Here is a 12505-nt window from a genome sequence, read left to right as displayed (position 1 = left end):
TTAAACATTTTTATGGGGTGGATTATATTCTAATGGAATTAGGAGAGTGGTGTAGATATAATGAAGCCTTAAAGGAATGGTTCATTGTAAAAATGAAACTGGGTAAAATAGATAGACTGTGCAAAATAAAAAATGTTTTCAATATAGTTAGTTAGTCAAAATGTTATCTATAAAGGCTGGAGTGAGTGAAGTCTAACATAATGGGCAGAACACTACTTCCTGCTTTCAGATCTCTAACCCCTTAGTTATTCAGTGACTTTAGGAGGGGCACATGGGACATAACTCTTCAGTTAGTTTCAGGTCAGATTTAAAAGCAAACAAAGTGAACAGTTATGTCCCATATGGCCCCCCTTCTCAAGTCACTGATTGGTTACTGACTGATAACTTAGAGATCTGTTAAGGAGGAAGTAGTGTTCTGGCCATTATGTTGGACATCTGCCCACTCCAGCCTTTATAGATTACATGTTTGCCAAACTAACTATATTGAAAACATCTTTTGCGCAGTCTATCTATTTTACTCAGTTTCATTTTTACACTGAACTATTCCTTTAACACAAAGGCATCATTTTGGTCTAAAAAGTCAGGCAATATATTTCAAAACTTTCACCATACTAAGTGGGTAAAAAAAGACAAAATAGTAATTTACCAAGGCAGTCAGTTAGTGTGGTCAAATTATGACGGATGCAAATGTTGTACTTATTGAATCATTAAAGGTTTTTGCATCCTAACATGCTACTTACACTTCTGCTGCTACTGCTGAATTGCTGTCATGTTCAGAGGGATGGTAGGTCCAGGGTTCCCACACTATGTTCTGCAACAAAAAAATCATGCACTAATGATTTTTTTAATGCCACTCAGTGGAAGTGACACAATTAGCAGTAGGAAGCATTGGTCACACCTGTGGCCGGTGCAACTTCATGTGCAGCTGCAGTTATGCTGGAATTCTGGGAGAAATGATTCTTTGCATCCAAAAATGCACTTTGCACACTGCACTGGGTTTGTTAATGACCTAAATGTTTGTTTGAGATATCAATTGACTAGAAAATACAGGTCCATACACAAAGAATCCCAGGGCTTGCAGCAATAAAAGAGCAATTGAAGTAATATAGTCTGAAATGAGAGTAAAGGCGTGCAATATTTTCTCCACTTCTCTATAGTTATAGAAGGCAATAGGTTTTTGGATAGACCCCTCTAAGTTATAGCATTCAGAATTCCCAAACTTTGCTTCCTCCTCCAAAGCCATTCATTACAATATATGAAAAGTGTGGGAGTGCCCAAATTGTGCAAAAACGTTATAAAAGAATATATATTGCACTTACAAGATTTTCATTTTCCTAGGCATAAGTCCCATAGTCCAGGATTCTCTGAGGGTACAGATTGATCTACAAGCCGATGTTCCAGAAAATACTGGTGCCATGCTGGGCCTATAGTAAAATATTTTAGGGCCCATAAATCTTTGGAAAGACAACCTGTTTCACAAACAAATTAACTATTCTTGTTGTGCCTTTTACACACATTTTACAAGATTGGTACACCATTGAGAACATCATTTTCTATCCCAGCTTGTAAGCTTCTATTTATTTCATGGAGAGCCTGATCTTACCAGTATGCTACAGGTTTATACTGATAGTATTTTAATACTGAGCAAGGTATTGCTAGACAACACACCCAGATAGTGACAGATGGATATTTATGGCATTTAGTGCAGGCAATTCTGTAGATTTACTCAAATATCTTACTTTTCTCTCATTTGTCCCTGGGAGGCTGTGTTTTTGATAAATTATGCAAGCACTAATACATGTGAATCTCTAATAAGGACCCCCATCCATGCTGATGATGCAGTGTACCCCAGCAAGTGTACAATTACTGCAAAGGGGAGCACCACCACAATGTCAAAGCCTAAAATTAATCAAAGGTGTGTACGATCATAATGATATGAACCTATTATTCTGAAAAAGAAAAAGCTCCAATGTAAGGGGTGAAATGTGTGTTGGTGCTTTTTAGTTTCAAATCAGTCAGAATCTCTCTCTTTTTTATTATTTACCTGATGGGGAGCTTTTATTTGTAAGTACTAGGCACTGGGGAGTTGTTTGCATCTGGGGCAGGTTTGACCCATTTCTTGCCACTGAGACTCATTACTGGTGAGTGTGGTATTGGGTCACAGTATGGAATGTGTGTGTGGGTTTGATTTGGTGCGATTTCACACATTAATGGCAGGATCTTTTAGCCACTTTTTTTAGATAGTAATTTCTGAGTTATAGTGGTTCAGGAATCTAATATATAATCCAGTATTCCACGTGTGTTATAACCCAGTAGTGTAATTGTTTACTGCCTTTTTTTCTCCCTCGGGAGTTTGATCCCCCTTACCAGGTAACCCTGCGCTGTTTTTGATAATTTTAATTTATTTAATTTTTTTCACATTTTTTGTTATTACACCTATTTATGGTGTGCATTTTATCTATACTGAATATAGATATACTGTTAGCAGAAAACTGCCTGGGCTTTTTCTCAGAGAGCACCACAGAGCAATCCTCTTCTTCTGCTTTGTCTTTCTTCACTACCCCAGTGCCGATGCATGCACAGTAAAGTGAAAAGGCTGGCTTTTTTTTGTTAAAGTTCAGCTTTTTACTCTACTGTGGATGCACACCCATGCAAAGAAAGGAGAAGCAGGAAGAGGATCACTCCGTGGTGCTTGCTGAACTCTGGGCCAGTTTTACTGGTGGTAAAATCACCTGAATGCCTAACTTTTGGAATCCCCCTATAATTACAACTTTTTCTTCTCCTTCAATTTGTTTGCTTGCATTTTGGAATGAAAACTGCTGTTTTTAGGGGTCGTTTACCATGCAGTGTGAACTTGTGGCAGGACCCTTGAATTGAAACAGATCCAAAAGTGATGTGCAGAGGGAGGCATGCAGGCGTCCCCTCACCCACCCCCTAACTGGCAGCCCAATCCAGCACCAAGAACAGAGCGCAGTTCTTAAGTAAGGACTAAGCAGCGTGCACTTGTGCCCCTTAGCACTACAGACATGTGTCCTGGGGTATAGTGACCCCTATTGTTGCTTCTTCTATTTGAGCCCACAAACGCTATTACAATAGGAAAATAATCAAAGGCTGCAAGAGGCAGAGGCCATTACTCTTTATTAAATATAGATGTGGACAAATGCTGTAACTGCAGTGGCAAGTTGTACAAAAGAATATAGCAACCTTGTGGCACAGTATATGACTGGAAAGAAAGCTTTAACAATAGCCATTAACATGGGCGTCCGCAGAAAATTTTCCAAGGGGGGGCAAGTAAGCTAGCATCATCCTGCAACAGATAAATATATATATATATTTTTTTTTTTTTTGCAGGATGATACTAGGGGAGGCTAAATATGGCCCATACACAGACTGACCTACAGCTAATGTGACACTTAGTGGATTCGCTGCTGACGTAAAAAGTTAACCTCCCACTGACTTCCAGGGATACTGTACAAAAGTGCGGGTGGGGGTGCTTTTTTTTTTTACCCTAAAATGTTTAGTATTAGTAGTAAAAGTATTCATACGCGCACTTCTGTTAGGGGATCTGCAAACATTTGTGTTTGTGATCAGTTAGCTTAAAGGGGTAGTTCGCATTCGAATTCACTTTTATTTTTAATGGTTTTTCAGTTATTTAGCTTTTTGTTCAGCAGCTCTCCATTTGGTATTTCAGCAGCTATCTGGTTGCTAGGGTCTTATTTACCCTAGCAACCAGGTAGTGATTTAAACAAGAGATGGGAATATGAATAGTTAAGGGGCCTACTTGGAAAAATAAGTAATACAAAATTATAATAATAATAAAATTGTAGCCTCACAGAGCAATATTTTTTGGCCCCCATTTGAAATCTGTATAGAGGCAGAAGAGAAAGGCAAATTATTCAAAAAAATTAATTAGGAAGACCAATTGCAAAGTTGCTAGGAATAGGCCATTTTATAACATACTAAAGGTTAACTTAAAAGTGAACCACCCCTTTAGATGTGTTTATGTTAGTTTTATAGCAAGAAAGGCAGTGGGTACTGACTCCCCATTATATACAGTGAGACGCAGTCTGTATTTACAAACCCAGCACATTATATACAGTGAGAAGCAGTGGGTACAGATGGCAGATATTCAGGCCCTGGCACTATAACACTGGCACTGATACACAACATTGGCCCCACTGTAACTTACTATAAATGAACAAAACAATGACAAAAAAAAAAAAAAATAGTAAGTGCAAAAAACAACAACACATATATAAACACACAATGAGCTTTTTCAGAGGGAAAGAGTTAACTTACCCTCCATGTGTTAGGGTAGGGGATAGATTATATATTATTATAGATGTCAGGTCAGGCAAAAAACAATTTAATGTCAGCTAGTGATTCTTTAGAACTGTATAGTACCTGGGTATAGTGCCTGGGTATAGTGCCTGGGTATAGTGCCTGGGTATAGTGCCTGGGTATAGTGCCTGGGTATAGTGCCTGGGTATAGTGCCTGGGTATAGTACCTGTGGGATGAAAACTGCAGCAAAAGTTGAGAGTTGGTTCTTAGGTAAAGTTACAGGGGCAGATTCTTCTTTTCAGTCTTTATTTCTGTTTCCAGTTTGCAAAATCTCCCGATCCCTGTGTGCATGTGTGCTCTGATTGGTCAATTTTACTGTCTGTCAAGGAAGCTGTGCTCTGATTGGAGAATCCACAAGAAGAAAGATCCAATCGGAGCACAGCAAAAACGGGCTTGAGGGGACTGCAGAAACGGAGTAAGGTTTTTGTTTTTTTTGCTACTTTTCCAGGGGGGGGCAAGTGCCCCCTCTTGCCCCCTTCTGTGGACGCCCATGCCATTAATTGGCCTAGATGTTATCTGTGAAAAATAACTTACACATTTAAATGTTTAAAATCTCTGTTTACATCTCTTCTTATCTGACACGTTTCTCAGAAAACACCTATCGTAATATTTACTTTCATTCTGGAAAGGGCTATGAAGCAGCCCAGCTGCAACATTAGGTGGCACTGTCCGCTGTGGGCCCTTGATGTTCGGCTCAAATACTTGCCGCTCCAACAGACATCCGTTTTGATGCTAAAATTAAAAAAAATGAAGGCAGTGCCAAAATCATTTGCCTCTGTGTTTTGTATTAATCTTTTCTAATCCAGTTACTGCCTCCTGCCAGCATTACTCCTGCTACATTTAGCAATAAAAGTCCCTCCTACACACAAAAATGATAAAGCCAGAATACTCCGTGCCAAACAGACATGGTGAGCATTAAATTATCCCTTACTTACCACCCAAAACTACAAAGATTAAAAAAGCACACCCATCCTGTGAAATTCTTCCTCTTTATTCCAAAGACTAACACAGCCTGAAATATTTTCTAGATAATACCAGAGATTTTAGAATTATGAGAAACATCTGAAATCAATTCTGATTTTGTCCATAAAGAAAGAAAAGAGAACTTAACACTGACTATGCATTGCCTGCAAGGCAGTGTATGCTGTTGTGCCAGATTAACCATTGCATTATAAAATCTATAAATGTGGAATCCCTGTTTCTAAACTATACCTTTTCACACTGAAGGTTTATTATGCTTCTTAGTATAATTTCTATAGCTGTTATATATGACATCTATTCCTATTCTGCATATCTAATAGGATTTAGATACTGGCTGGCTGCACTGCTTTCTGTTAACTATATGGCTAATTTACTGTTACCCCATATGCAAGTGTAGGAGCACTAAAGAACACACAAATTCATCCAATAGGCACCATAGGGCGAGCAGAGCGACCAATAGTTATCAGGGCAATAGTGTATGCATTGAAAAGTCCTATTGGGCTGCAAGGCTGCCATAGATAGGCATTACATTGATACACAGCTTCTAAAATTAAATGTAAATTGCAGAAATGCAGGTCTAATGTGTCACTTCTCATTAACTTTGGGGCTTAGATCCCAAACAATGGTAAAGGTATGCAGGTACCTGCTACATACGTTGAGAGATGACTCTATTGGCAGACTAAGCTGAGTGCTTCTTGTTGCACTGGTGCTTTATACAAGAAAGTGAAGGGTGCTATATTGGTCCCTACCCTACTAGGATTTTCTACTGTCTACTGTATACTCAACATTAGACTTCAGAAATCAGAGCTGGAGTCATTACCAGAGTATTTTCTTGGTGACTTCTGCACAAACAACAGACAATTACGTTACTATCTGACATGGTTGCCAGGTAATTTTGGAAGGAACATGTCATTTCTCAAGTCATAACTGATGAATCCACTCCATCTTTCTGTATAGAGCAAATACAGAAGGTTGGTATTACTTGAGCAAGGTATCATATTTTTCATCATTTTATCATTGTTATGTTTTACTTTGTAAGAAACATAATAGAAAATGGGCTATCCAGTACACTATGCTTGGTTAGGGCCATACCATAAAATAACAGGGTCTGTAGTGGTCTGTCAGCTTACTTTGCTATGGGTTCTTTGCACTTTGCGCCCTACCTAAATGTATTGTTGCTCTCTGATTTGAAGTTCTGAGACTTGTGGCCAATCCCACAGTACTGTCTGCATTTGACACTGTTTTTTTCATGAAGGCAGAAAGCATGTTGACAACCCCCTCCAACCCCCTAACTTTCATTCTGATGTGCAAGTTATAGAGTAGTGGGGGAAGAAGGCCATAGCACGGCCCCTACTTACAACCTATCCTATGGCAGATGATAAAGACAAGGCCGGCTTGCTCCCGGCAGATTTTTTATACTGCACAAGAGGCAGAGTGCAGCCAATCATTGGGCAGAGGTGATTTCTGTATGAGCACTAAGAGGCATGCCCTTGCACCTGTATCTTAGTTCCTACCATGGATAAGCAAACAAAGCATTGTAGAAATAGACATGGCATTTTCTATATTTTTCCAACAGCCAGGTAAGAATTGTTAAACATAAAATTTACAAAAACCAATAACCCAAACCATTATTTGGGTAGAATTCTCATTTAAGCCTGTAGATTGAGAAAAGGGCATATTTACTAAAGGGTGAAATTAAAAATTTGGAGTATTTTTATCAAAAATGAAAATTCCCCAAGACATTGCCAATTTACTTAGATACATGAGTCTAAAACCAGTTTCATCTAAATGCACTCAGTGCAGTAGTTGCGCATAGTGCCAATTGGTCTTTTCCGCCTTTTTATTCCAAACTGATCGCTGCTGTTGCTATTGATGCATTGTGCCCTGCAAACCCCAGAGCTACCATAGGGTTACCACACAGGGACAGTTCTTAAAAATGCATGTTGCAAAGCAGCACTGATTGCATTTAAATTATATTGCAATCACTGCAGCCCTTCTAGCTGGATTTTCTAGATGTGTCCCTGAATTTTCAGGTGATCTGGTCACCCTAAGATATCATAACCCGCTGACCAGGCGGTAGCTCCAGGGTTTCCTCAGTGCTTTACATCAATAAGATGCATCACTCTTGTAGCTAAAGAATCGGGGCAGTTGCATTGGCCACAGCGCAACTGCATCCGATTCAACATACACATTGTACCACAGTAACCCATACATTTTAGGAAAAACTCGGTGCATTATGGAAAAAAAACATGCCAATTGTGTCCAAAATTGGTATTTGCTCACTGTGTCTGGGTAAGTGAATGGACCCTAATATGTTCTTAAAAAAAAATCTAATTACAACTGAACAGCTTGTGCAATACTTAGTGACGCCACGTAGGACATTGCTTTTAACACAATATGATATATAAGGACATGTACATCCGCAAGTACAGTCAGCAAAGAGCAATTTCAAATGCAATCCCCAAAATGCAGCGTTTTCACTGCCAGAATTCCAGCATCATTGCATTCGCATGGAGGAGATGCTCTTGGTGCATTTGCACTGTGTTTACTGCAATCGCATCCAATCACCCATTACAACTACGAATGCAGATGCAGTTATACAGAAGTCTGTTGTCATTTCTACTGTTTGGTGCTCTTATTGCTGCTGGGCTTGAAGGGAACAATAGAGCTACCACCTGTTCAGGAGGTAAACAGAAGGGTAACAGTTAAAGGGATCAAACCAGAACTAACAGTAGACTTTGTTCAGTATTCTCAAAGCATAAAAGATAGTAGCATGGGCACCATGATTAAAGGTGCTTTGGCACAAATGGGGCAGCAGCCCAGCATGCTTCTGTAGTAAAAATGAAGGATGCCATGTTGGCATGGGATAAGCGCGGGTACATCTGATAAAGATACTAATATTTTATGATGATGGAAAAACGTTGGTTTGGAATGGCGATCAGTTCTATTCTGTTTATGTTGAATTTTAAACAACATTGGATCAATTGGGATGTTAGTTCATTCACACATTATGCTCTTCTAGAATAGACTGAAAATACATTATGAGGCAAGGTGTAAAGTAAATCTTTTTACAACCACTACAACCTAAGAAATATGCATAGGCAATTAGTAGAATACAGGACAAGGTTGGAGAAGAGGTCAAGAAGAATAATGGTAATGGCTATCCTTGGCTGTGTGCAGGTTATTGGTTACTTTATGGAGGACTAATTTAGTCAGATATCCTGATTGGAAAACATGCTGGAAAGGGTCAACGAGACAATTATTGTCAAGTCAAATGGACAATTCAAGGATAGAAGATGAAAACTGATACAGGGCTGCAGTTAGGGAGCATTAAAGGGCTATTGGAAAGCTGCCTAAGAAAGGTCTTATCATTTTATACATTAAAAAATGAGACAATGCCAGAAGAAATTGATACTTTACACGTGGTTCATTTAAGATCATCCAGCTCAATAGCAGTGGGGATAATGTGAATACAGTTCATACACTAATCAATATGTTTTCTAGACATATAAACAAGTGTCTTTCAGTTAGAATCTCAGTGTGCCAGCAAACCTTTTATAGGTGTTGCAGTTTGGCCTTTTAGATTTAATTGCACTTAAACTCCACCTAATGGAGTACAACTCTACACTGTACAGGACAGGGGCCAAAGATATCACCTCCCCTCCCACTTTAAGAGGAGGAAGAGGTGATGGTTTGCTGAAGATCAGACTGCTAAAGAGGGCAGACAGGGTTTAGATGTGTTACACAGTTCTTTCAGCATGCAAATCTTTCATCTTCCATTACTAAGTGCAAAATAAACAGCTGGAGCCATTACTGATTAAAAATAATAAATGCATACTAAACCTCTTTTTAATGCTTAACAAGCTTTCGTAAATCCTTTGGCAAGTGCCAGTTATGTACACGTTATTGATTCTTATTTACTTTTTCGCCCTTTAATTGCTTAAATCCTTTCAAGCTTAAAAATGAGCAAAGTGAATGTTACCCTGCATAAGAATTGAAAAGCACAGGGATAATGGACAACTGAGGAGAGAGTAATACACAGGCTCTTTCTTCTTTTTTTGGTATAATTCTAAGGAGATAAATAAAATGATGTTTTTCATTTATAATGATGAAGTTACAGGAAGGCTAGGTCCGCAGCTGGAACTTTCATCCTGTTGTCCAAGCATCACAATGACAGTCAAGGATGTGCAATACAAGATCTTGGAAAAGATCTGTCAGATAATTACTGTGCATTGCTGATTATATTTTTTATGTATTTACTTTTAAACCATGCTATGTATTAACCTATATATGAAAATCAAAATAAATATTTCAGCACTTAGCTTAGTATAAATGAGGTATGACATGAATATATTCATATGTGCCAATGATTTCCACTTGCTGGATTAGTATTGTGTATTCGTTATATTTCTAGAATCTTAGCTGAATAAAAAGAAATAAATATTCTTTATCTTTTATTACAGCAACAACGGAGAGTTGACCTACTTACTATAACCAACCCTGGTAAGTAAGAACTCCTTTCTTTTTACAAACATGCCATGTGAAGAACTTCTTGGCCATGGAAATCTTGATTCTGAAGTCACCAGTTGAGAATTTATGTAAAAAAAACTATTTGTGAAATGTATTTTGTTTTAGTTAATGTATATAGGTTTTGCAGATAGAATAAACTATATACTGCATAGACATTTAGTTCAGATGGCTTCACAGATCGTCATTACACCTCTTTTCATTTAAATCGATGTGCTGTGTGCACTGTACGTTGTAAAAAAGAAAACAAAGTTTGCTCTATCTATAAGAAACAATGCTTAAAGCAAAGGGCTGTTTCAAGGCACCCATCAGGGTTAAATGTTTTCAAGAAAAAACCCATTAAAGTCCAGTTGTTTTAGACTTAATTCTACTAGATACTGTTTATATGCAATGGTATTTCTGCTGGAATATTGATGCACCTGCAAAACCACAGGTTTTTTTCTTTTGGAGAAACTGTATTATCATTTATTTTTCAAGTTTAAATAGCACTCACTTACATAGTACATGCCTTATTTTACCTTACCATATGAGAGTGTTATAAACGCAGAAATGCATAATTAGAATTTGCTTGTGTCCTCAGAAGGATTACAGTTAAAAAGTGCCATTTAGGTTACTCTAAGGGGCTGATTTACTAATCCACGAATTCGAATCCGAATGGGAAAAATTCGGATTGGAAACGAACATTTTGCGACTTTTTCATATTTTTTGCGTTTTCTGTCACCGTTACGACTTTATCGTAAATTATCGCGACTTTTTCGTAGCTGTTACGACTTGCGCAAAAAGTCGCGACTTTTTCATAGCCGTTACGATTTGCTTGTACATTGTCGCGACTTTTTCGTATTGAGCGCTCATAACTGGCGGGCAAAACTTTCAGACTTTGCATGATTTTGGAAGCCTCCCATAGGACTCAATGGCACTCTGCAGCTCCAACCTGGCCCAAGGAAAGTCTCCCATAGGGCTCAATGGCACTCTGCAGCTCCAACCTGACCCAAGGAAAGTCTCCCATAGGGCTCAATGGCACTCTGCAGCTCCAACCTGGCCCAAGGAAAGCCTCCCATAGGACTCAATGGCACTCTGCAGCTCCAACCTGGCCCAAGAAAAGTCACGGTACTGAAGCTTGAATGAATCCGAAACTTTCGTACTCGGGGCGAAGGCTACGAAAAAGTCTCGACAATTCGTGCAAGTCGTAACGCTACGAAAAAGTCGCGACATTTTGCGAAACAGTCGTAATGGCTACGAAAAAGTCGCGACAATTTACCAAAAAATCGCTAAATACCGATCATTACAAAAAAAACACATTCGGACGCCTTCGGACCGTTCGTGGATTAGTAAATCAGCCCCTAAGGGTCAGATTACTAAACCTCTAAATTTCTTAAAATCCGAATTAGAAAAAAAAATCCAGCCTTTAGGCCCCCTAAGTGTTATGCAAAAATATGTCAACTGCTTGAAGAAAATACTGTAGCTCTTCATAACACATCAAATATATTGTCCAAATCTATATTGGTTAAAGCAATCTGGAGGAAAAAATACACTGAATTTAACAGGGTATAATTTGGTTTTGGCTGTGTCACTGGATTCCAGCACAGGAATGCAGGGGTTTCATCCCATATAAGTATCGGTCCTTTGTGCAAGACAGTTCTCTGCTGCACAGACACCAAAACAGCACCATTAGTTGTTCAGAGCAGGGGCTCAAATAACATAATGTACAGTTCTATATAATTTGATGCTTTGTAAGAAATAACCTCAAAACCCTGTAATATTGTACCCCATACAAATACTTGCACATCAGTGTGATATTTATATCGTGATCAGTGTTCTAGCTACTGTGGCTTGAAGATTTGATGGGACATCAAATATTGCTGTTCTGATATCTTCCAGTGCTTTGTCTTTTTACTGCTTCTGGAGAGCTATGCAAATCTTAACATGTAATAGTTCTTTGCAATATTCTAGTTCTTCCCTAGAATATTGAAAATCCATGACCTTCGAGCTCCTTTACTCTGTCTTGTACCCATTTTAAAGGTGAACTACAGGCAGAGATTAAGACTGCTTCACAGTTACAATGACCCTATATGGGGAAAAAGACCCTCTGGTCTTACGTATTTGCCCTGTTTGCTTACCTGCACCCATGTTGGAGCATATGCACAATCAGTTGCCTAGTGAGTGCTGCATAGAGTGGGCTGGCAGCAGAGCAAAGGATCAGAAAGTTCGAACAAAAGATCAGGGAGTACAGGGCTGCTGTACATGCTGCAACAGTATTCTGCCATGAAATAAGCATACTAAGCCCGACTCTTGGGGTTTAATCCAGCAATTAAATTAAATGTAATTAACATTCCGCGTGTTGGATATATAGATGATATAGAGATGGGTTATGTTAAATCTAGACTAATTTGTGTTATATATAAGTATAATTAAAGTTGCATATCTTTTAGTAATATTGAAAGAAAAAAAACCATTAAGGAAGGAGTGCTGATTAACTGAGATGCTGTATTGATGAAATAATATTAGATGTACAGGCAGCTATTACAAACGGTCATATTAATCAAGAATAGAACAATATTAAACAGAAGACAAAGGAAATATGTGGAAAAGAAAGCATATCTTAATGTAGGAATTGTAACTACATTACATTAAATTGTTAGATAATGCGATAACATA

General features: G+C 38.4%; 1 protein-coding gene across 1 annotated transcript in view; it reads left to right on the top strand.

Moving 5' to 3' along the window:
* The window catches only part of agbl4 (ATP/GTP binding protein-like 4), an 809806-nt gene that overhangs the window by 467691 nt on the left and 329610 nt on the right, over positions 1–12505 (top strand). Inside the window, exon 6 of the mRNA XM_031900949.1 lies at positions 9787–9826. Coding sequence (XP_031756809.1) covers positions 9787–9826 — 40 coding nt within the window. The remainder of the gene's footprint in view (positions 1–9786; positions 9827–12505) is intronic.

This window comes from Xenopus tropicalis, chromosome 4 (genome assembly GCF_000004195.4).
Source record: "Xenopus tropicalis strain Nigerian chromosome 4, UCB_Xtro_10.0, whole genome shotgun sequence".
NCBI lineage: Eukaryota > Metazoa > Chordata > Amphibia > Anura > Pipidae > Xenopus > Xenopus tropicalis.
This window is presented reverse-complemented; position numbering and strand designations above follow the sequence as displayed.